This window comes from Bos indicus x Bos taurus, chromosome 14, assembly GCF_003369695.1.
Source record: "Bos indicus x Bos taurus breed Angus x Brahman F1 hybrid chromosome 14, Bos_hybrid_MaternalHap_v2.0, whole genome shotgun sequence".
NCBI classification, from domain to species: Eukaryota; Metazoa; Chordata; class Mammalia; order Artiodactyla; family Bovidae; genus Bos; species Bos indicus x Bos taurus.
In genome coordinates, this window is record NC_040089.1 from 7105077 (window position 1) to 7130972 (window position 25896).

At 46.3% G+C, this 25896-nt stretch overlaps 1 protein-coding gene across 3 annotated transcripts in view; it reads left to right on the forward strand.

The window, feature by feature from the left end:
• The window catches only part of ZFAT (zinc finger and AT-hook domain containing), a 161603-nt gene that overhangs the window by 62356 nt on the left and 73351 nt on the right, over positions 1-25896 (forward strand). For 2 of the 3 annotated variants that reach the window (XM_027560780.1, XM_027560779.1), the window contains exons 6-10: positions 2692-4142; positions 4965-5197; positions 22748-22835; positions 23756-23905; positions 25511-25684. In XM_027560780.1, coding sequence (XP_027416581.1) covers positions 2692-4142; positions 4965-5197; positions 22748-22835; positions 23756-23905; positions 25511-25684 — 2096 coding nt within the window. Of the gene's footprint in view, positions 1-2691; positions 4143-4964; positions 5198-8278; positions 8381-22747; positions 22836-23755; positions 23906-25510; positions 25685-25896 lie in introns of all 3 variants that reach the window. The other variant, XM_027560778.1, reaches the window with a different exon arrangement.

The window sequence follows — 25896 nt, forward strand, 5'->3', positions numbered from 1 at the left end:
TTTATATGCAATTTTGTATCCTGCTTTTAATACTTACCCACATTATATTTACTTTCCTTTGTTACTCAAATTATTCGCAAACTGTGCCTTGTAGTGACATGCGGTAATATCATGAGGCTATCCTGTGACCCCTACTCAGCTCTCCACACTGTAGCCAGTGCACTTTTTATAAAAATGCCCATTTGGTTGTAGCTTTTAAGGCTTCACATTGTTGTTAGGAGAACTAAGCCTATAAGGCCATGTCTCCCTCTGGTTCTCTGTGCTCCAGCATCTGCTCCAGCCATCTGGGTCCTTTTAAAAATTTTTTTATTTATTTTTAATAGAAGGATAATTGCTTTAGAATATTGCTTTGGTTTCTGCCATACACCCACATAGGACTTCCCTGTAGCTCAAACGGTAAAGAAACTGCCTGAAATGTAGGAAACCTGGGTTCAATCCCTGGGTCAGGAAGATCCTCTGGAGAAGGGAATGGCAACCCACTCCAGTATTCTTGCTTGGAGAATCACACAGACAGAGAAGACTGGAGGGCTACAGTTCGTGGGGTGGCAGAGTTGGACACGACTGAGCGACTAACACTTACTTATACATCAACGTGAATTAGTCATAGGTATACATATGTCCCCTCCCTCTTGCACACCCCTCCCACCTCCCACACTTTCCCACCCCTCTAGGTTGTTACAGGGCCCTGGTTTGAGCTCCCTGAGTCATACAGCAAATTCCGCTGACCATCTGTTTTACATATAATAGTGGATACGCGTCCATGCCACTCTCTCTATTCCTCTCACCCTCTCCTTCCTCCCCACCACTTGTGTCTGAAAGTCTGTTCCTGGGTCTTTTTTTTTTTGAAGCTGCATCATGTGGCATTTGAGATCTTAGTTTCCCAGCCCGTGATGGAACCCTTGCCTCCTGCAGTGGACGCCCGGAGTCTTAACCACTGTACCTCCAGGATGCTTTGTTTCCCTGACCTCTCCCGACATCTTCCTCTTTCTGGATGCCACCCTTCCGCCTCCCATACCCGGACTTGGTTAATTCCTGTTTATACTTCAGCTGCCTGCTCAAATGTCCCATCTCAGGGCGGCCTGCCCTGTCCCCTGGACAGCTCGGTCCTCCTTGGCCTGGGCTCCCAGAGCATCCTGTCTTTCTCCACCACAGCAGGGAGCTGGTCCTGTTTGCTCATTTGTATGGTTATCAGACTGGCCAGTGCTTCCTCTAGAAGGTGGGCTCCGAGAGAGCGTGGCGCGTGTTTGTTTTTGTCCCCATTGTGTCCCCAGTGCCTGGGACACTTTTTCAAATGAATGAAAGAATGAGTGAAAAAAATGTGCAAATTAGTTCCCTATGTTGGAGCCTTCAAGCAGCTTTCCACTCCTAACTATTGTGAAAAATGGCACAGTGAGCACCTTCACTCGCATTTTGTATTCTTTCTGTTGATAGATTCCTAGCAGATAGAGTCCAGTGGATAATTGGATCAAGGGGTCTGATCTTTTAAAACTCTGCTTGAATGCTTGCAAGCAGTGTGTGAGAGTGCCTCTTGAACTGAATAAGGGGACATTTGGGGTGAGATAATGTGATAGGAATCACACGACATCACAGCTCAGCAAGTCAACCCACAGACGCAGGCTCACACTTGGGAGCCCAGCACGGGTGGCCTGGCCACTTCTTCTGACTCATCCCCCTTGGTGAGGGCCAGCACTGAGGGCCTGACCAGGCATCCGTGTAATAATCGAAAGAAATCAGAGCCAGAGATTCTCCTAAGACCATTTAGACCTTGCATTTAGAGAAGGAAATGCCCGTGATTTGTTTATTTAATTAACACTATGAACCCAGAGTTTCTTCCACTAAGTAAAATGATCACCTTCTGGATATCTCTGTCCTTTGAGAAATATCCAGATTTGCTTCCTTAAATTTGCCTTGGGTTTAGCATGCAGGCATAGTACCTACTTTCAGATCTGAATGTCTTATTTACAGCAGGAGACTGGTACCCTCTGGTGTTTACAGGCTGCAGTCTGTTTAAATATTTTCTGTTTAAAACATAGAGGAACCTGTGTTGGTCTAACATAGTCGTATGGTTAGTTCCATAAATAGACTTGACAGTTACAATGCCAGTTTTCTAAGTTGCTGCAGTCCTGTCCTACTCTTTGCGACCCTATATGTAGCCCGCCAGGCTCCTCTGTCCATGGGATTCTCCAGGCAAGAACACTGGAGGGGGTTGCCAGTGCCCTCCTCCAGGGGATCTTCCCAACCCAAGGATCAAACCTGTGTCACCTGCACTGGCAGACGGGTTCTTTACCACTGAGCCACCAGGGAAGCCATACAGTTAACCGTGGGTACAGCTTAATGGTGTCTGATTAACAGGACTAAATGATCGTTGGTATTTCTGAGGATCTGCCTGGAGAACCTGGGCAGAGTCCTGAGGCAGCAGTTTGGAGGAGAAAAAGCCTCACCCACCCCCTGGGCTCACCAGTCAACTCCTGTCCCTGGTACAAGGTGCAGCCCTTTGGTGACTATCATTTGTGGATTGCAGATCGTCCAGCCTTGCTTGTTGATGAATGAATGCCTCCCCCATCCTCAGCCACAGTGTCCACTAGCTCACCTTTAAGCCTTGGGTGTTTTGGCACCTAGAAGGAAGGTGGGTGGGAGGCATGGGGAAGGTGCAGGGTCTCCACCCATAACCGTGCTGCCCTCTGTTCCCAGGCTCGGGCCCACCCAGCTCAAGATCTTCACCTGTGAGTACTGCAACAAGGTCTTCAAGTTCAAGCACTCACTGCAGGCCCACCTGCGGATCCACACCAAGGAGAAGCCCTACAAGTGCTCCCAGTGCAGCTACGCCAGCGCCATCAAGGCCAACCTCAACGTGCACCTGCGCAAGCACACGGGCGAGAAGTTCGCGTGCGACTGCTGCTCCTTCACCTGCCTGAGCAAGGGCCACCTCAAGGTGCACGTGGAGCGCGTGCACAAGAAGATCAAGCAGCACTGCCGCTTCTGCAAGAAGAAGTACTCGGACGTCAAGAACCTCATCAAGCATATCCGCGACGCGCACGACCCGCAGGATAAGCCGGTGCAGGAGGCCCTGGATGAGCTGTGCCTGATGACGAGGGAGGGCAAACGGCAGCTGCTCTACGACTGCCACATCTGTGAGCGCAAGTTCAAGAACGAGCTGGACCGCGACCGTCACATGCTGGTCCACGGTGATAAGTGGCCCTTCGCCTGCGAGCTCTGTGGCCATGGCGCCACCAAGTACCAGGCGCTGGAGCTGCACGTCCGGAAGCACCCGTTCGTGTACGTGTGCGCCCTGTGCCCCAAGAAGTTCGTCAGCTCCATCCGCCTGCGTGCGCACATCAAGGAGGCTCACGGGGCCGCCCAGGAGACTCTCGTCTTCACCAGCTCCATCAACCAAAGCTTCTGCCTCCTGGAGCCCGGCGGGGACATCCAGCAGGAGGCCCTGGGTGGGCAGCTGCAACTGGCAGAAGAGGAGTTCGTGTTCCAGGGGGTAAACGTGCCCAAGGAGGCAGCCAGCCCCGGACAGGCACGGCCCGCAGTGGAGCCCAGGGCCCCTGCGGAGGTGCCCGCCTCGCCGGTGTGCTTGGCCGCTGCCCAGCCCAATGGCACCGCCCCGGCCCCTCCACCCAGTGAGCTGGCAGCCTCCGCCATGTCCCCGGACCTCCGTCCGCACGCGGGGCTTTCCAGTGAGTTCTTGATGAAGAGCGATCCCCCCACAGCTGAGGCTCCCGCTGCTACTCCCGAGAAGACCGGTGACACCCAGCAGGGAGGCGCTGCCCCAATTCAGGGCCAGGACGTGGCACCTCTGCTGTCCAAGGCCAAAGGCATTGAAGCAAACTCCGAGGCTCCGGGCGCCAAGAGCCCTCCAGCCGAGGGGCAGAAAGTGGCAGCCTTCTCATGCGATGGCCCAGATCCCAGCAGAGGCCTCAGGTCCAACCCAGCTCAGGCCTCAGACCCTCCCCCGGGAGCTGGTGGGAGGGAGGCGGCCCTGTGCCAGCCTGCCTCTTGCACGCCCGCCCCCGAGCACCGGGCCGGTCTCACTGCCTTCATGAAGATCCTGGACAGTTTGCAGAAGAGGCGGATGAACACCGGCCTGTGTGAGAGGATCCGGAAGGTGTACGGGGACCTGGAGTGTGAATACTGTGGTAAGGGGTGGGGCCGGGCACGAGGCTGGGGGCTGTCTTCCCCGCAGCCCATCCGGCCACCTGGCTGCGGGTCCACCTCCTGTTTGAGTTGAGCTCGTGTCTCTTTGCAAAGAACACCTTCTAAGTGAGCTCGCCGTCCTGGGTAGATAGCAATGGCGCCACCATGGTGCAGTAGCCTGTGAAGTCTGTGAAGGCAGCTAGGATGCTGGGACAGCCAAACCCGCTGGCTTGGCCAGGCCTGCGAGGCGGAGGTTTATCCTATGGCCCCCGCCTGAGCTTTAGCCAAGAGGTACCTTTCTTCTGTCGCATGAGAAGTTTAAAAGTCCAGCTTTAGTAAGTTGTGGCCGTTGCCTAGGTGGGCAGAGAGATGTTAACGGGAGTGACTGCAGCTCTTTGTAGGGAGACGCTGAGTGCATCCCTCGCAGCTCGCGGTGGAAGCCTGGCCTTGGGGTCTCCTGAGAGCGGGCAGGACCCATGGGAGATGGCCCAGGTGCCCGCGGAGCTTAGAGCCTGGTGATGTCACCCATGTGCGTAAACATACGTGGTACCATAACTGGTCCTCGGTAAGCGCTCCTTTACTCCTCCCAGCACTGATGTCATGCAGAAGGAGTAGCAGCACCCTTAATTTTTGCCACCTGCCACCTTTGAAAAGTCATTTCCAGACAGAGATGTGGTGCAAAGTGTGAAGGGTGACCCGGACAAGCACGAAAGGGAAAGGAAGATAGTTCTTAAAAAATAAAATAATACTAATACTAATTAAAAAAAAGATCAAATTCAGGATAAAAGAAACTTCCTTGTTCTCATGTGAAAATATTTTTTTAGGCAAACTTTTTTGGTACCAAGTGCATTTTGACATGCATGTCCGCACCCACACCCGGGAACATCTGTATTATTGCTCCCAGTGTCACTATTCTTCCATCACCAAAAACTGCCTTAAACGCCATGTAATTCAGAAACACAGTAACATCTTGCTGAAGTGTCCCACTGACGGCTGTGACTACTCGACTCCAGATAAATATAAGCTGCAGGCACATCTTAAAGTCCACACTGAGCTGGTAAGTAGCCCGCCCTAGTGGCAGCCCCATCTCCCCTGGGTGCTCCCCGCTTGCTCTCGGCGATGTGCACGGAGGTGCCCCTGCTCCTTCGGGAGCCCGGTGTGTGAGCATCCACCCCAGAGAACGGAGAGGCCCTTCTCACGACACAGGCCCTTCATGCTAACAGAGGCCTTCCTTCACCCCAGGGCTCTTCTCACAGGGAGAGCCTCGCGTCTGTTGGGAAGATGATCCCATTGAAAACATTGGCTTCCTCTGCAGATTTTTCAGCATCAGAGAAAGCCTATAGAAGAAAGATCTACAGAACAGAAATAAAGCAAAGGTTTCTTAAATCAGGGGTCCCCCTCCCCCCACGCCCCCAGGCCATGGACCTGTAGCAGTCCATGGCCTGTTAGGAACTGGGCTGCACAGCAGGAGGCGAGAGGCGGGCCAGGGAGCCAAGCTTCATCTGTGCTTCCAGCCGCTCCCCCTCGCTCACATGACCGCCTGAGCTCCACCTCCTGTCAGAGTAGCGGTGGCATAGTAAACATGATATGCTTGGACCATCCCGAGACCATCCCCTCCTCAGCTCCTGTCCGTGGAAACTTTGTTTTCCATGAAACCCATCCCTGGTCCCCAAATGGTTGGGGAACCGCTCTCTTAAATGACGGTTTAAAGGACCGTTAATAACAGGGCCAATAATACTAATAGCCACCACTAAAAACTGTTGAGAGGTTAAGTTAGATGATGCCTGCCGAGCGCTAGACACACTGTTTGAGTCATAGTAAGAGCGCAGTCAACATTGAAGATCACTGATGATATTATCGCGTTATTCCTTGGAGACCCTGCGAAAGAATGTCTGTAAAGCATTTTTTTTAAAGTGATATGTTAATTCAAGGTGCTGTTAAATAGTCTCATGGTGGTAAAAGTTGTCTGATTCTCCGGTGAGTGATCCTGTGACACAGTGAGTGAGTGTTTATTTTGCCATATGCTCCTCTACCCTGAGAGCGTGATTCGAGACTCTTCAAGTGGTAAAGGAGGCGCACCTGTCCTAGGCGTGCTTCTGCTCTGACCGCGTTCCTTTCTCTGCGCAGAACAAGGCTTCAGAAGCTTGATCTGACACCTCCATTTCCTGGCCTGAAATCACTAACACTCGGGAAGTGCATTACCAAGGGAAAGTCAGGGTGTTTTGGGTTTAGTGGGTATAAAGAGCACATGCTTTGAGGTTGGATAACTGGATTCAGATATTGTCTCCAGTAATCACACAGGCTGTATGACACTGGACAAATTGCTTGTCCTCTCTGAGACTCAGTAGCCTTCTGTGAAATATGTATTAAAAAGCATATTGACTTTTTATACACACAGTATATGCACAGACATACCCACACATGCATTATGCACACCCACTCACGTGTGCACACGTGTATCACACACACCTCTATATGCAAAATATACATGTACACATACGTATGTCTTTGTATCTGTACGTAGGTCTCTTGGATTATCGGGCCGTTAAATGGATCGCTCTGAATAAAGAACTTGGCTCAGTGCTTGTACAGGCACTTCCCTGTAGCTGCTTCCCTCCATCTCCTCCCTCCCATCAGTGATCAGGCAGCGTGACTCAGAGTCAAGGATGTATTGCCATCAAGGAAACATGGGGGCCTGGTCAAGGAAGTTAGTCAATGACATTTCTGAACCCATTGTTTTTTTAACAGCACTGGGCAAATGCTGTGAAAGGGAAACTTGAGAAAACCAAGTTTGGTTCTAGCATGTTAATGTTCAGACCCCATAGCCACCTCTGTGATCTTGGGCAAATTGCTTAGCATCACTGACCCTTAGTATTCTCCTCTGTAAAATGGAGGTATGGTACTTTCTTTGACTTCTCAGGATAGTGAAGATTAAGCTAGAAAATAAATGTGGAACACCCAGGTCAGTGTTTTTTCAGCCCCCAGGTCATGATCCATTAGAGGATTGTGAAGTTAGTTCAGTGGATTACAACTCAGTTCAGATCAATCATGTCCATCTCTTTGTGACCCCATGGACTGCAGCATGCCAGGCTTCTCTGTCCATCACCAACTCTGGAGCTTGTTCAAACTCATGTCCATTGTGTCGGTGATACCATCCAACCATCTCATCCTTTGTTGTCCCCTTCTCGGCCCGCCTTCAATCTTTCCCAGCATCAGGTCTTTTCAAATGAGTCAGTTCTTCGCACCAGGTGGCCAAAGTATTGGAGCTTCAGCTTCAGCATCAGTCCTTCCAATGAACATTCAGGATTCATTTCCTTTAGGATGGACTGGTTTGATCTTGCAGTCCAAGGGACTCTCAAGAGTCTTCTCCAACACCACAGTTCAAAAACATAAATTCTTTGGTGCTCAGCTTTCTTTATAGTCTGACTTTTATACCCATACATGATCACTGGAAAAACCATAGCTTTGACTAGACAGATCATTGTTGGCAAAGTAACATCTCTGCTTTTTAATATGCTGTCTAGGTTGGTCATAGCTTTTCTTCCAAGGAGTAAACGTCTTTTAATTTCATGGCTGCAGTCACCATCTGCAAGGATTTTGGAGCCCCCCAAAATGTCACTGTTTCCATTGTTTCCCCATCTATTTGCCATGAAGTGATGGGACTGGATGCCATGATCTTAGTTTTTTGAATGTAGTGTATTTTAAAAATGAAATAGAATGAAGTAGAATTTAATCAGCACTCTTTACCCATAACAAGGTAATAGGTATTGTTTTCTGAGACCTTTAGTTCCATGTTTCAGTGTGTTTATATGCCAGTGTGTGTGCACGTATGTTCTTCGTGGTAATGTCAAAAGGGTGACCTCCTTTGTAGGTCCCATTAGATGAGTTTGCAAGTCATTAACCCCGATGATGTAATTTATGACATTCTGAATCAGCAATACTCAGGGGTAATTGTTATGAATGATATTCCTGGCTCATACCTCCACCATAATTTGTGAGGGGGACCTGGGAACCTATTTTTAAATCAGGTTCATCCCGACACAGACATGTGAAGTAGCAGGAAGTCAAGCTTCCAGTGGATAGTCAGGATATATCAGTCTCTTCCCCTTTGTTCTTCCTGGCTTGTGTGCCTTCACAGGAGCCCTTGCAGGCACCCGATGTTCAGGGCACCATGACTGTTACAAGCCTTCACCTGGGAGGAGCGGACTCATTCTGGTCTTGCATCCTGACTCCTTCACTTGTAAGTGGTGTGGTCTCACTATCTAACGTCTCTGACCCCTTGTCTGTAAAAGTGGAGTGACAGTCCCGGCCTCCAGGGTTTCCGTGGGGACATTTGTGAGGGACCCAGCACAAGTCCAGGCGTGGGGGGAGGCAGTCTACACTAGTTCTTCCTTCTTGTTACTGGTGGTAGCAGGAGAAGCCGTAGTAACAGTGGTGGTGCTACTGCTTCCATCCAGGGCATAGTGGCCTTTCAGCAAACATTTAAAATCAGTGCCTGTCTTGGAGAAGTGCCTAGTCTGTACTTGTCCTTATTTATTATTATTTTTTAATATAAATTTATTTATTTTAATTGGAGGATAATTACTTTACAACATTGTATTGGTTTTGCCATACATTGACATGAATCCGCCATGGGTATACATGTGTTCCCCATCCTGAACCCCCCTCCCACCTCCCTCCCCATCCCATCCCTCTGGGTCATCCCAGTGCACCAGCCCCGAGCATCCTGTATCATGAATCGAACCTGGACTGGCGATTCATTCCACATATGATAATGTACATGTTTCAATGCCATTCTCCCAAATCATCCCACCCTTGCCCTTTCCCACAGAGTCCAAAAGACCGTCCTATACATCTATGTCTCTTTTGCTGTCTCGCATACAGGGTTATCGTTACCACCTTTCTAAATTCCATATATATGCGTTATTATACTGTATTGTTATTTTTATTTCTGACTTACTTCACTCTGTATAATAGGCTCCAGTTTCATTCACCTCATTAGAACTGATTCAAATGTATTGTTTTTAATGGCTGGGTAATACTCCATTGTGTATATGTACCACAGCTTTCTTATCCATTTGTCTGGTGATGGACATCTAGGTTGCTTCCGTGTCCTGGCTATTATAAACAGTGCTGTAATGAACATTGGGGTACACGTGTCTTTCAATTCTGGTTTCCTTGGTGTGTATGCCCAGCAGGGGGATTGCTGGGTCATATGGCAGTTCTATTTCCAGTTTTTTAAGGAATCTCCACACTGTTTTCCATAGTGGCTGTACTAGTTTGCATTCCCACCAATAGTGTAAGAGGGTTCCCTTTTCTCCCTCTCCAGCATTTATTGCTTGCAGACTTTTGGATAGCAGCCATTCTAACTGGCGTGAAATGGTACCTCATTGTGGTTTTGATTTGCATTTCTCTGGTAATGAGTGATGTTGAGCATCTTTTCATGTGTTTGTTAGCTATCTATATGTCTTCTTTGGAGAAATGTCTGTTTAGTTCTTTGGCCCATTTTTGGATTGGGTTGTTTATTTTTCTGGAATTGAGCTGCAGGAGTTGCTTGTATATTTTTGAGATTAATTCTTTGTCAGTTGCTTCATTTGCTATTATTTTCTCCCATTCTGAAGGCTGTCTTTTCACCTTGCTTATAGTTTCCTTTGTTGCGCAGAAGCTTTTAATTTTAATTAGGTCCCATTTGTTTATTTTTGCTTTTATTTCCAATGTTCTGGGAGGTGGGTCATGAGGATCCTGCTGTGATTTATGTCGGAGAGTGTTTTGCCTATGTTCTCCTCTAGTAGTTTTATAGTTTCTGGTCTTACATTTAGATTATTAATCCATTTTGAGTTTATTTTTGTGTATGGTGTTAGAAAGTGTTCTAGTTTCATTCTTTTACAAGTGGTTGGCCAGTTTTCGCAGCACCACTTGTTAAAGAGATTGTTTTTTCTCCATTGTATATTCTTGCCTCCTTTGTCAAAGAAAAGGTGTCCATAGGTGCATGGGTTTATCTCTGGGCTTTCTATTTTGTTCCATTGATCTATATTTCTGTCTTTGTGCCAGTACCATACTGTCTTGATGACTGTGGCTTTGTAGTAGAGCCTGAAGTCAGGCAGGTTGATTCCTCCAGTTCCATTCTTCTTTCTCAAGATTGCTTTGGCTATTCGAGTTTTTTTGTATTTCCATACAAATTGTGAAATTATTTGTTCTAGGTCTGTGAAAAATACTGTTGATAGCTTGATAGGGATTGCATTGAATCTATAGATTGCTTTGGGTAGTATACTCATTTTCACTATGTTGATTCTTCGGATCCATGAACATGGTATATTTCTCCATCTATTAGTGTCCTCTGATTTCTTTCACCAGTGTTTTATAGTTTTCTATATATAGGTCTTTTGTTTCTTTAGGTGGATATATTCCAAGTATTTTATTCTCTTCGTTGCAATGGTGAATGGAATTGTTTCCTTATTTTCTCATTATTAGTGTATAGGAATGCAAGGGATTTCTGTGTGTTGATTTTATATCCTGAAACTTTACTATATTCATTGATTAGCTCTGGTAATTTTCTGGTGGAGTCTTTAGGGTTTTCTATGTAGAGGATCATGTCATCTGCAAATAGTGAGAATTTTCCTTCTTTTCCAATTTGGATTCCTTTTATTTCTTTTTCTGCTCTAATTGCTGTGGCCAAAATTTCCAAAACTATGTTGAATAGTAGTGGTGAGAGTGGGCACCCTTGTCTTGCTCCTGACTTTAGGGGAAATGCTTTCAGTTTTTCACCATTGAGGATAATGTTTGCTGTGGGTTTGTCATATATAGCTTTTATTATGTTGAGGTATGTTCCTTCTGTTCCTGCCTTCTGGAGGGTTTTTATCATAAATGGATGTTGAATTTTGTCAAAGGCTTTCTCTGCATCTATTGAGATAATCATATGGCTTTTATTTTTCAATTTGTTTATGTGCTGCATTACATTGATTGATTTGTGGATATTGAAGAATCCTTGCATCCCTGGGATAAAGTCCATATGGTCATGATGTATGATCTTTTTAATGTGTTGTTGGATTCTGATTGCTAGAATTTTGTTAAGGATTTTTGCATCTATGTTCATCAGTGATATTGGCCTGTAGTTTTCTTTTTTTGTGGCATATTTGTCAGGTTTTGGTAGTAGGGTGATGGTGGCCTCATAGAATGAGTTTGGAAATTTACCTTCCTCTGCAACTTTCTGGAAGAGTTTGAGTAGGATAGGTGTTAGCTCTTCTCTGAATTTTTGGTAGAATTCAGCTGTGAAGCCATCTGGTCCTGGGCTTTTGTTTGCTGGAAGATTTCTGATCACAGTTTCAATTTCTGTGCTTGTGATGGGTCTGTTAAGATTTTCTATTTCTTTCTGATTCAGTTTTGGAAAGTTGTGCTTTTGTAAGAATTTGTCCATTTCTTCCAAGTTGTCCATTTTATTGGCATATTAATTGCTGATAGTAGTCTCTTGTGATCCTTTGTATTTCTGTGTTGTCTGTTGTGATCTCTCCATTTTCATTTCTAATTTTATTGATTTAATTTTTCTCCCTTTATTTCTTGATGAGTCTGGCTAATGGTTTGTCAATTTTATTTATCTTCTCAAAGAACCAGCTTTTGGCTTTGTTGATTTTTGCTATGGTCTCTTTTGTTTCTTTTGCATTTATTTCTGCCCTAATTTTTAAGATTTCTTTCCTTCTACTAACCCTGGGGTTCTTCATTTCTTCCTTTTCTAATTGCTTTAGGTGTAGAGTTAGGCTATTTATTTGACTTTTTTCTTGTTTCTTGAGGTATGCCTATATGCTATGAACTTTCCCCTTAGCACTGCTTTTACAGTATCCCACAGGTTTTGGGTTGTTGTGTTTTCATTTTCACTCATTTCTATGCATATTTTGATTTCTTTTTTGATTTCTTCTGTGATTTGTTGGTTATTCAGCAGCGTGTTTTTCAGCCTCCGTATGTTGGAATTTTTAATAGTTTTTCTCCTGTAATTGAGAAAATCTTACTGCATTGTGGTCAGAGAAGATGCCTGGAATGATTTGAAGTTTTTTGAATTTACCAAAGCTAGATTTATGGCCCAGGATGTGATCTATCCTGGAGAAGGTTCCGTGTGCGCTTGAGAAAAATGTGAAATGCATTGTTTTGGGGTGAAATGTCCTATAGATATCAATTAGGTCTAACTGGTCTATTGTATCATTTAAAGTTTATGTTTCCATGTTAATTTTCTGTTTAGTTGATCTATCCATAGGTATGAGTGGGGTATTAAAGTCTCCCACTATTATTGTGTTATTGTTAATTTCCCCTTTCATACTTGTTAGCATTTGTCTTCCATATTGCGGTGCTCCTATGTTGGGTGCATATATATTTATAATTGTTATATCTTCTTCTTAGATTGATCCTTTGATCATTATGTAGTGTCCTTCTTTGTCTCTTTTCACAGCCTTTGTTTTAAAGTCTATTTTATCTGATATGAGTATTGCTACTCCTGCTTTCTTTTGGTCTCTATTTGCATGGAATATCTTTTTCCAGCCCTTCACTTTCAGTCTGTATGTGTCTCTTGTTTCAGGGTGGGTCTCTTATAGACAACATATGTAGGGGTCTTGTTTTTGTGTCCATTCAGCCAGTCTTTGTCTTTTGGTTGGGGCATTCAACCCATTTACATTTAAGGTAATTATTAATAAGTATGGTCCGTTGCCATTTACTTTATTGTTTTGGGTTCAAGTTTATACACTCTTACTGTGTTTCCTGTCTAGAGAATATCCTTTAGCATTTGTTGGAGAGCTGGTTTGGTGGTGCTGAATTCTCTCAGCTTTTGCTTGTCTATAAAGCTTTTGATTTCTCCTTCATATTTGAATGAGATCCTTGCTAGGTACAGTAATCTGGGCTGTAGGTTATTTTCTTTGATCACTTTAAGTATGTCTTGCCATTCCCTTCTGGCCTGAAGAGTTTCTATTGAAAGATCAGGTGTTTTCCTTATGGGAATCCCCTTGTGTGTTATTTGTTGCTTTTCCCTTGTTGCTTTTAATATTTTCTCTTTGTGTTGATCTTTGTTAATTTGATTAATATGTGTCTTGGGGTGTTTCGTCTTGGGTTTATCCTGTTTGGGACTCTCTGGGTTTCTTGCACTTGGGTGATTATTTCCTTCCCCATTTTAGGCAAGTTTTCAACTATTATCTCCTCAAGTATTTTCTCATGGTCTTTCTTTTTGTCTTCTTCTTCTGGGACTCCTATGATTCGAATGTTGGGGCATTTAACATTGTCCCAGAGGTCTCTGAGATTGTCCTCATTTCTCTTAATTAATTTTTCTTTTTTCCTCTCTGTTTCATTTATTTCTACCATTCTATCTTCTACCTCACTTATCCTGTCTTCTGCCTCCGTTATTCTACTGTTCGTTCCCTCCAGAGTGTTTTTGATCTCATTTATTGTATTATTCATTATATATTGACTCTTTTTTATTTCTTTTAGGTCCTTGTTAAACCTGTCTTGCATCTTCTCAATCCTTGTCTCCAGGTTATTTATCTGTAACTCCATTTTTGTTTTCAAGATTTTGGATCATTTTCACTATAATTATTTGGAATTCTTTATCAGGTAGGTTCCCTATCTCTTCCTCTTTTGTTTGGTTTGGTGGGCATTTATCCTGTTCCTTTACCTGCTGGGTATTCCTCTGTCTCTTCATCTTGTTTATATTGCTGTGTTTGGGGTGGCCTTTCCATATTCTGGCAGTTTGTGGAGTTCTCTTTATTGTGGAGTTTCCTCACTGTGGGTGGGGTTGTACGGGTGGCTTGTCAAGGTTTCCTGTTTAGTGAAGCTTGTGTCGGTGTTCTGGTGGGTGGACCTGGATTTCTTCTCTCTGGAGTGCAATGAAGTGTCCAGTAATGAGTTATGAGATGTCAGTGGGTTTGGAGTGACTTTGGGCAGCCTGTATATTGAAGCTCAGGGCTGTGTTCCTGTGTTGCTGGAGAATTTGCGTGGTATGTCTTGCTCTGGAACTTGTTGGCCCTTGGGTGGTGCTTGGTTTCAGTGTAGGTATGGAGGCGTTTGATGAGCTCCTGTCGATTAATGTTCCCTGGAGTCAGGAGTTCTCTGGTGTTCTCAGGATTTGGACTTAAGCCTCCTGCCTCTGGTTTTCAGTATTATTTTTACAGTAGCCTCAAGACTTCTCCATCTATACAGCACCGATGATAAAACATCTAGGTTAAAGATGAAAAGTTTCTCCACAGTGAGGGACCCAGAGAGGTTCACAGAGTTACATGGAGAAGAGAAGAGGGAGGAGGGAGATAGAGGTGACCAGGAGGAGAAGAGAGGGAATCAAAAGGGGAGAGTGCAAGCTAGCCAGTAATCACTTCCTTATGTGCTCTCCACAGTCTGGACCACTCAGAGATGTTCATGGAGTTACACAGAGAAGAGAAGAGGGAGGAAGGTGACAGAGGTGGCCAGGAGGATAAAAGGGGGAATCCAAAGGAGAGAGACAGATCCAGACAGTAATCAGTTCCCTAAGTGTTCTCCACTGTCTGGAACACACAGAGATTCACAGAGTTGGGTAGAGAAGAGAAAGGGGAGGGAGGAGATGGAGGCAACCTGGTGGAGAAAAAGGAGAGTCCAAAGGGGGAGAGAGCATCAAGCCAGTAATCTTGCTCCCAAGTAAAAATGGGTACTGAAGATTGAGTTCTTAAAGGTACAAAATTGATAACAAATACCCAAAAGCAGAGATTAAAAATATAGAGTAGAGGCTGGATTCTCAAAAATACAATATTAAAGAAAAAAACAAAGTCACAAAAATTATAAAATATATACATATATAAAGTTTGCTTTAAAAAATAGGGTCTTTTTTTGCAAAGTAATAGTAAGTTATAAAAATGAAAATTAAAGGAGTAATAGAGGACTTAAAAATTAAAAAGTTTTTTTTTTTAATTTAAAAAATGATAATAGTAAAAATATATCTAGGACTTTCTCACGTGTTGTTGTGGACAGTGTGGGGTCAATTCATTTTCGGATAGTTCCTTGTTCCGACTTATATTTCTTAAGATCTATAGGCCTCTTCCTATGTAGTCAGTACTAACTACAGGGTTTTAATCTATTGCACCTGTCACTTCCAAGGCAGTTCCCTTTGGTTTAGCTTCTTCTGTTTGCTGGTCTCCTCAGTGTCTAATTTCCGCCCTGACACAAGGGGGCGGTGGTGGACACTTTTTTAGGCTCACTTGTTCAGTCGTGCTGTGGGGAGGGAGGGATGCTGCACACAAATAACACTGGCGTGGCTCCCAGTGTCTCAACCACACTGGGCCTCCCTGCCCACACTGCTCAGGCTCTAGGTTGCTCTGCCGGGAATTGTCTGAGTCCGGCCCTGGGTTGTATGCACTTCCCAGGTCTAAGACACTCAGGCTCAGGCACTCGGGTAGTCCTCAGAGGTGCAGACTCAGTTGGGCCTGCGTTTTTGTGCCCTTCCCAGGTCCGAGCAGCTCAGGTGACCAGGTGCTTGCCGAGCGCGGTTGCTGCGACTTATCGCCTCCCCCGTCCCTGCCGCTCGGTTTTCTGGGTGTACAATGGGTGCACCTTCTCAGGTGTGCCGTGTGTCTCTCCTGGGGAGCTGATCTCTGGCTGCGACCCTCCCGGTGGATGTCGCCCGTCCAGAATCCCGAGAAGTCTTGGTTAGCCACGAAGCCTGCTTGCAGTTTGGTAGATGATGCCTCTCTGGGGCCGCGATTGCCCTCTTCCGGCTTTGGCTGCTCTCGCCCGCCTGTCTCCAGAGGGGATGGGCGGGTCCGAAGCCGGCTAGCTCTGTTCAGTCCTTTGTTCTGTGAGCAGGCCTGGAGGTGTCTTAGGTTAGAGCTTTACATGGGGTAGCTATCCCACAGTCTGGTTTGCTATCCCAGGAGAGTTCGCTCAGATTGCCCTCAGGCCTTACTCTAAGCAATGCAGCCTGTGCCTCCCTGCCCAGCCCCGGCTTGCTAGTGGCGGATGCGGGCATCTTTGCTGCTTCTCTGCTGGAAGTTACCTTTGGGCACTTATCTGTGGGGTTTAATTATTTATTTTTCCTCCCGGTTATGTTGCCCTCTGAGGTTCCAAGGCTCGCCGCGAACTCGCCAGTGAGAGTGTTTCCTGGTGTTTGGAATCTTCTGTCTTTTTTAAGACTCCCTTCCTGGGACGGAGCTCTGTCCTTACCTCTTTTGTCTCTCTTTTTATCTTTTATATTTTTTCCTACTTCCTTTTGAAGACAATGGGCTGCTTTTCTGGGTGCCTGATGTCCTCTGCCAGCATTCAGATGTTGTTTTGTGGAATTTACTCAGAGTTCAAAGGTTCTTTTGATAAATTTGTGGGGGAGAAAGTGGTCTCCCTGTCCTATTCCTCCGCCATCTTAGGACCGCTCCCCCTGTACTTGTCTTTAAAGATACATATATAAAACTTCACCTGTTGCTTTCTGGAAGTAGACTAAAATAATATATTGCCAACAACGCACAGAGAAGTAGAGGGAGCTACTTTTTTTTTTTTTTGTGAAGTAGAGTAAAATGTTATTGAACTAAAGCAATTGCACACAAGTCTTTTTCCTTTCCAATGGCTGAGAGTGTATATGGTCTTTTAGTCTGTTATCACAGACCATCTGTTTCTGTGCCACCCTGTTTGGAGATTCGTCCACTAGGGACCTCAGACTGCAGAGTTTTCTGTGTATAAAGCAACTGCCGATAAGCAAGCCCGAGGACTGGAAGTGAGGGTCATGGCCTGACTAAGTGGACAGGAAGAGCCTGGAAATTGAAATCCAGGCTGGAACACGTTTCTGGCTCTTTCCTAACTTGTTAACTTAGCCACAATGTTGTGTCAGTTTTCTGGTCTTTGTCATACTTTCTCCATTTGTTTTTCAGTTGCTCGGTTGTATCTGATTCTTTGTGACCCCTTGGGCTATAGCACACCAGGCTTCCCTGTCCTTCAGTCTCTCCTGGAGTTTGCTCACACTCGTGTCTGTTGAGTCAGTGATGCCATCCAACCATCTCATCCTCTGTTGCTCCTGCCCTCAGTCTTTCCCAGCATCAGGATCTTTTCCAGTGAGACCACTCTTTGCATCAGGTGGCCAAAGTATTAGAACTTCAGCTTTAGCATCAGTCCTGCCAATGAATATTCAGGGTTGATTTCCTTTAGGATTGACTGGTGTAATCTTCTTGCTGTCCAGGGGACTCTCAAGAGTCTTCTCCAGCACCACAGTTCAAAAGCATGAATTCTTCGGTGTTCAGCCTTCTTTATGGTCCAACTGTCACATCCATACATACATACATGACTACTGAACATGGCTGTTTTCTCCTTGTCCCGTGATAGTTTGCGGCCTCTGTGTGCTCGCACCTCCCATGAGCCCTGTGAGGGCAGGGTCAGAGTCTCCCAGCTCTGTGCCCAGCACTATGCCTGAGCCAACACTGGCCCCAGAAGGGTAGAGGAAAGGTTGAGTCCGTTGAGGTCAGCATCTGCTAAAACCATGGGCTTTTTATTCCTGAGAAATTGTTCAGAGTGGAATCTCCCACTTTATTTTTTTTTATCTTGTTGTCAGATACTTTATAGATGTGCTTATGTGATAGGTAATACACTCGGTGGCCGAGTGAAAGGCAGGTTTGATATTTTCCACCCACCACTAGTTTCAGACTTGAGAATAGCCCATTTGCTTTGGGGGTCGAGGCGCAGGCCAGGGCGGGGTTCACTCATCTCTGTGAGCTGGGCTGGGAGCTTCACCCCCAGAGCTGCCCCCATAGCACCTGTCCCCTATCCCCGCACCACATGGCCACTGTCTCCCTTCTTTAAAAGAGCCCTGTAGTGCTTTGAAGGCATTTCCATCGGAGCAAACAAACTCTGGGGGCTGGGCTCTCATACTGTCATTACGGCGTGGAGCCCTCGCTCTCCTCTGCAAAGAACTCTTTTAACCACTCTTCTTTTCAAGTTTCCTGTGTCAGTTTGGGTTTTCATCTCTGGTTGGGAACTGAGGTTTTGAAAAAGAAATAAATGAGTCCTTAGAGTGCACCCTTCTCCCAGCACCTTTCCCACTGCCTACGTCCTTCTGACAGTCTTCAAAGGCATCAGGAAATGAGGGGCCCTGATAAGCTCTAAGATAAATTGCTTTCAGACTATCAGAGATTAAAAGGAAAAATCAAATAGCAAGGGCTCAGGGGAGATCACTGTAAACTCCTTCAAAGCCCTTCTGAATGCCTCCATCAGCTCTGATGATGCCCAAGCAGTAGTGGGTGGTGACAGCCCCCTGCAGAATGTGTGTGGCGTGTGCCCAGGGCGTCTTTCAGAAGGGCATGTGAGCATGAGTTCTTCTGCAAGCGCTAGGAGTGATGGTGTGACCTAGAAGGTCAAGGGCATTGGAGGGCAGTGACAAGCCTGGAGCCTGTGATGTAGCCTGGGCGGGAGTCCATGGCATTAGCTGAGCAGAAAGCTAGGACTGTTTGATGGGAGCTGCCTGGACCCCTTAGGCATCTGAGCATGGCAGGCCTTGCTTGGAACCCAGATGCTTGGTGGGAAGTGCATCCAGACTGGTTGTTCAGAAAGTCTTCCATTTCATTTTTGGTTTTGAATATCAAGTACATGTTTCTTGGGCTTCCCAGGTGGCCCCTGCCAGTGCAGGAAATGCAGGTTCAATCCTGGGTTTGGGAAGATTGCCTGGCAACCCACTCCAGTATTCTAGCCTTGGAAATTACGTGGACAGAGGAGCCTGGTGGGCTACAGGCCATGGGGTTGCAAAGAGTTGGAAACGACTTAGCGACTGAGCAAGAGAACAGCACGCTTTTCCTAAGTGTGCTTCAGGAACCCCAGCCTCAGGAGACACTCTGCAGTAGTAGCAATCCATAAAGGAATTTAGAGGAATGGTCACTCAGAGGCCCCTTTGGGGATTCCCAGTGTGCCTTAGCCCGTAAGAAGGTCTGTTAGCTGAGTCTGAGTTGCATCACCAGCAAAACAAAAACCACAGCAACAAAGTCTTTCAGATTTATTGGGCTCTCATTTTCACAGGCTAAGCTCTGTGCTCAGCACATAGTGTGTGTTTTCTTTTGATAAACCTTTTTAGAGCAGTTTGAAATGCATTGCAAAGCTAAACAGAAAGTAACAGATTTCCCCATATACCCCCTGTCCCCCCACATGCACAACTCCCCTCCTTTTGACACCCTGTATCTTAGTGCCTTTACTACAGTTGATGAACCTGCATTGACACATGGAGTAACACCCAGAGTCCGTAGTTTACGTTAAGACCTGGTCTGGGTGCTGCACATTTTTGGGGTTTGGACAAATGTGGAATGATGCGTATATCTCATGAGAGTATCATGCAGGGAAGTTTCACGCCCCTAAAACTCCTCCCTGCTCCTCCTCCTCACCCCTCTCTCCCTCTGCCCCCTGGCTACCACAGATCCCTTTACTGTCTCTATCATTCTACCATTTTCAGAATGTCTTCTAGTTGGAATCATGTAATATGTAGCCTTTTCACATTGGCCTTTTTTTTTTCTCGTCATTATGCATTTAAGTTTCTTATACCTCTTTTCAAGGCTTGAGCTCATTTTTTCTTAGAGCTGAATAACAGTCCGTTGTTGAGATGTACCACCATCTGTCCATTCGCATACCAGAGAACATCTTGGTTGCTTCTCAGTTTTGGCGGTTATGAATCAAGCTGCTTCATCCGTGTGTAGGTTTTTGTGTGGACGCGAGTTTTCAGCTCATTAGGGTAAAAAGCAAGGAGTGCAATCGTTGAATCTTATGGTAAGAGTGTTCTAGTTTTGAGAGAAACTGCCGAACTGTCTTCCGGAACGGCTGTCTCACTTTGCATCCCGTTCGGAATTAGCGAGAGTTCCCACGGCTCCACGTCCTCGCCGGCGCTTAGCGTTGTCCATGCTGTAGATTTGAACCATTCTGTAGGTGTGCAATGGTGTCTTGTTTTGAGTTGGATTTCTCTGATGACATAGGATATGGAACGTCTTTGCACATGCTTACTCGGCATTTGTATATCCTCTTGGTGGGGTGTCTGTTGAGGTCTTTGGCCTGTTTTACCAGATGTGTCCTTTGAAACTATTTTCTCTCAGTCTGTGGCTTGTTCTTTCATTCTCTGGACAGTGTCTTTCCCTGTCTATCAATTCTTTTTCTTTTTTCATGGGTAACGCCTTCAGCGTTGGCTCTGAAGTCATTGCCGCACTCCAGGCCATCCAGGGTTTCTTCTGTGTCTGCTAGGAATTTTATAGTTTCGCATTTTGCTTCTAAATCTGTGATCCAATGTGAGTTAATATTTGTGAAAAGGTGTCAAGTTTTTGTCCAGGTTCACTTTCTTCTTTTTGCACATGGCTGTCCCATTTCAGCATCATGCTGAGATAACTGTCTTTGATCCATTGTGTAGCATTTGCTTGTGTGTCAAAGATCAATTGACTGTATTTAAGAGAGTTTATTTCTGGACTCTGTTCTGTACCATTTGATCTATTTGACTTTCATTTCACCAATATCACACGCTCTTCGTCACTGCAGCTTTATAGTCTGTTTGGAGGTTGAGTAATGTCAGTCCTCCAACTTTGTTCTTATCCTCTACCATTTTGTGTAGGCCTCATATCTTTTGCATCTCCTTATAAACTTCATAATCAGTTTATCAATACCCAAAAAATACCTTGCTGAGATTTTGATTGAAATTACATTGAATCTATCCATCAGATTGGGAAGAACTGTGGTCCAGACAACATTGAATCTTCCTATCCTTGAACATGGAATCGCTCTCCATTTATTTAGTGCTTTGATTCCTTTCATCAGTTTTGAAGTTTTCCTCATATAGATCTTGTACATATTTTGTTAGATTTATTTATACCTATTCATTGTAAATAATGGTATGTATTTGTGCCATTTCATTTTTTGTGTGCTAATGTAAATAGTTCTGTGTTTTTAATTTCGAATTTCACTTGTTCATTGCTAGCATATAAAAAAGCAACTGACTTGTATATTAGACTTATACCTATAATTTGCCACAACTGCTTATTAGCTCCAGGAGTATCTTTGTGTATTCCTTCAGAATTTCTTCTTAGATGATCATGTCATCTGCAGACAAAGACAGCTTTAATTTCTTCTTTCTCAATCTCCGTATCTTTTATTTCCTTTTCTTGTCTTATTGCATTAGCTAAGATTTCAGGTATGATGTTAAAAAGCAGTGCTGGGAGGGGACATCCTTGCCGTGTTTCTAATCTTAGTGGGAAAGTTTCTGGTTTCTCACCATTAAGTATAATGTTAGCTATAGGTTGTTTGTGGATTTTCTTTATTGACTTGAGGAAGTTCCTCTCTATTCCTGGCTTATTGAAATTGCTTATCATGAGTAGGTATTTGATTTTGCCAAATGAATTTTCTGCTTCTATTGATGTTATCATGTGACTTTTATTTCCTAACCTGTTGATGTGATGGATTATATTAATTAATTTTAGAATGCTGAATCAAATGAGATAAATCTGTCTTGGTTGTGATTTATAGTTCTTTTAAAACATTTTGGGTTTTATGTGCTAATATTTTGTTGAGGATATTTGCATCTGTGTTCTCAAGAGATACTGGTTTGTCATTTTCTTTTCTTGGACTGGGCTTGGGTATTTTCTTTCTCCCATAAAGACATGGCATTCTCCCTCTTTCAGGTCTCCGTCCAAATTTCCCCTTCTCCTAAAAACACCAGTCATATTGGATAAGGGCCTGCAATCTCATCTTAACTAATTACATCTATAATGACCACATTTCCAAATAAGGTCACACTGAGATACTGCGGGTTAGGAGTTCAACATGTGAATTTGTAGGGGACAAAATTTGACACATAACGTCCACTCTCTGAAAAGTTTTTCTGTGAAATGGCATTAAAGTGACCATTAAAGTGAGAGGAAATGTGGATGAGCTGTACAGCGTACTCATTCACCAAAGCTCCTCCCTAACTGAGGATGTGGCTCCGCAGGCAGGCGGGTAATGGCAGTGCAGAGTGAGTGCCTTCCCTGCAGCCCGGACGGGACATGGCCTGGGAGTGGTCAGGGCCTGAGGTGGGCACCCGTATGCTCCAGTTCCAACACCAGCTCTTCCTCAGAGTCCTGGGGCTCGTCACCCTTGGCCTTGGTTTCTAAATCTGTAACAAGTAATAACGCGTGTCCTTCAAGAGTGGTTGTGAGTCTCAATAAAATAACTCACATGCACAAGCGTCTTGAGCACTGGAGGGAGAAATGCACGTCGGGTCCTGGAGATCATTGTACAGCATGGTGTCTGTAACCGACAGCACGTATGGTACACCTACAACCTGCTAGAGGGCAGACCTTATACTAAGTGTTCTTATCGCACACGTGATAATCTTGATAAAGGAGGGAACTTTGGGAGATGGAAATGTTAACGACCTTGATGGTCTTAGACCCTGAGGCTGAGCTCTGCTCTCCGCTGGCCCAGCCACATCCACAGGACTGTCGTTTCTAAGGCCAGTCCCTCCCTCCTGAAAGGGAGGCGAGGCCACTGCCCTGCTACCCTCGAGTCCCTGGGCCGTGCAGGGCCAGCCGTGGGCACTGGGAAAGGTGTCCGTGTGTCTCGCTTTGGTGTTGGTGGTGGTATTTTTCCACAGACCCTGAGTTTAAATGAGACAGTCCATTGATTATGCTCTCTTTCTGTTAAGGACAAAAGGAGTTATTCTTGTCCTGTGTGTGAAAAGTCTTTTTCAGAAGATCGGTTGATAAAGTCACATATCAAGACCAACCATCCCGGTAAGGTTATGCATCTCAGAGTGGGAGACCGATTTTAAAAATGCTTATGTTTATTTTAAGATACACCGTTGTATAGCAGCTATGTTAAATGAAACTAAAAGAGGGATGAAGATATGAGTCCATTCAAGGGGAGGAGTTATCTTTACTTAAAACTCAGGTGTTTATATAACGATTTACTTTATTTTATCATTTTATCTAGTTTTCAAAGGCATCTGGCCCCAGTCTTGTGGCTCTCCTCCCCTTTTTAAAACTGTGCTGCCTTCCCAGGTGGCGCTAGTGGTAAAGAACCTGCCTGCCAATGCAGGAGACTTAAGAGACATAAGAGATATTCGATCCCTGGGTCAGGAAGATCCCCTGGAGAAGGAAATGGCAACCCACCCCAGTATTCTTGCCTGGAGAATCCCATGGACAGAGGAGCCTGGCGGGCCACAGTCCATCGGTTCGCAAAAGAGTCAGACGTGACTGAGCGACTCAACAACAGCAACAGCCAGTTGACACAAGACTTTCTTTGTTGCAGTTGGGTTGTTTGAAAGAAGTTGTCATGTCGCCTGAGTTCCTTGTGTTCCACAGGACACCCCTACCCCAGGACACTGATTCGCTGGGGAAGCCCAGTCTTTTCCCCATATTTCCCATATTCTGCTTTTGTCCGACTATTGCCTTGTCATACTGCTCTCTACCGCTCACATTTTGTGTCAACAGGAGTCTAGGTCTGAGAGACTTGCTTAGATTCTGGTATAAAATAGCTTTTTAGGCAAAATTTCTCTCCCATGACCCCACAAGGCACAACTTAACTTGCTGCCTCAGAGCTGCCAGGATTGACTAGGGTGGGGGGTGTCCAGGCTGTGTCACAAGGCCCACTTACCTCTCACTGGAACCACAGTTCTTTGGCTGCTTCTGGTTGTCATCTGCTTTTCTTCTAGAGGTTTCCATGAGCACCATCTCCGAGGTTCTCGGGAGGAGGGTCCAGCTGAAAGGGCTCATTGGCAAGAGAGCCATGAAGTGCCCATACTGTGATTTCTATTTCATGAAGAATGGCTCAGACCTTCAGCGTCACATCTGGGCTCATGAAGGTGCGTGTCCCTCCATCAGAACAGAGCTCGTGTGTGGTTTTAGAGCTGCCTGTGGGAGTTCTTGGGGCTTCCCTGGTGGCTCAGTTGGTAAAGAATCCGCCTGCAGTGTGGGAGACCCGGGTTTGATCCTTGGGTTGGGAAGATTCCCCTGGAGAAGGAAATGGTAATCCACTCCAATATTCTTGCCTGGGAAATCTCATGGACAGAGGAGCATGGTGGGCTACAGTCCCATGGGGTCACAAAGAGTTGGACACCGTTAAGTAGTGACTAACACTTTCACTTGGGGTTCTTTAGGAGGAAGCCATGTTCACACCCCCTGCAGCTAGAGTTCTGTTTACCTACTGCAAAAATGTGTCTGTCAGCCAGCTGAGACCAGTGATTTCAGCTGTGCATGGCTCAGTTGCAGTGAGCAGAGATGTGCAGTCTTCATGGCCTGCTGGGAGCTATAGTTGAGCAAGTCACCACAATTTCTGTGCGGAAAGTGAGCTTCAGGAGAGCAGGGACCAATGCGCCAGCCTGGTCGTGGCGGTGACCCTGGTGGTCTCCCTGATGCCCTGTGTGTGGGGGCGTTGAGGAGGTGCTGGGGTGCTGGACGAAGGAATGCCCTGAGGACATCAGACTCTCTGATTCCCACGGGCAGGGGAGAGCTGGGTGGGGACCGAGCAAGGGAGAAGGGAGGCAGCCCCTGCCTCAGGGTGCTCGCCTGTGCAGAGAGGCGTGGGCCGCGCACGGGCACTCGGGGCAGCTGATGGTCGGGGTGCCATCAGAGACAGTGGGGCTGTGCTTCTCCCCCTGGGAGGGCACGTGGCCTTCCCAGCAAAGAGGCTTGGAGCCCTGAGGCTGGGGGCTGGCCGTCCTGTGAGTTGGGAACCCACAGTGCTGCAGTCAGGAAAGCAGGACAGCTCCCCAGGGGGACGGATGAAGTATTTTCTACAATCTGTGATCAAATGAACGGTTCAGTAAAGAGGGCAGGACACGGCAGAAGGAGCTGAGACCAAAGCCAAGGTTGGGAGATACTTTTTCGTGGGCCCTGGCCAATAGTTGGGGAATGGAGGAGGACTAGCCCAATGGTAAGGATGCCTCGGCAGTGGAGCCGTCAGCCCTGCAGCAGCGACGAGCGTCGTAAAGCTCCGCTTGCCTTATGAGCTGAAACACACTCTCACGTGTGGGCCTGCACGCCCGGGCCTGGCGACTTTTGCCAAGGCCCTCGGTTAACGCTTGTCAGTGTAACTCAGTTCAGTGGAATGAACGGCCGCTGCTGCCCGTGCTTAGCGTCTGTGCCCTTGGAGATCACAGACCGTGGGGAGGGGCTGTAAGGCACTCACTGTCATGTGTGGTGGACGGTACAGCAGTCATGACAGGGGATTCGGGGGCACCGATTAGGAGGCGAGGAGGAGTTCTGCTGCAGGCAGAGGTGGAAGGGCATTGTGGTTGGAAGGAATAGCGTGGGTCGGAGAGAGGCCTGGGGGAGCGTTCGCCGTGTGCACTGCTTTATTCACAGTGGACAAGGGGAGGTGTGTGTGTAGACATGTATGTGTATGCATTCCTTCAGATACACACACACACGTATACATCTGTTTATCTCTGTTTTTCCTCCTCTGACAGGTGTGAAGCCCTTCAAGTGTTCCTTGTGTGAGTACGCAACTCGTAGCAAGAGCAACCTCAAGGCTCACATGAATCGTCACAGCACTGAGAAGACCCACCTGTGTGACATGTGTGGCAAGAAGTTCAAGTCCAAAGGGACGCTGAAAAGCCACAAGCTCCTTCACACCGCCGACGGTGAGTGAGTGACTCCACAGCGAGCTTTTCCCCCTAGGACTGTGGTTTGAGGCGGACCTCCCAAGTCCACCTACGCCATGGTTGTGTGTGGAGCAGGGAGGAGCCAGGGTCTGGAATTTCTCTTCTGAAGGAGGGCAGAGTGACCTCGCCTGCTTCCTCAGTGCCCCGGGCTCTGTGCTGACCCCACCTGTGCTTGCTGGACACTTACTGCA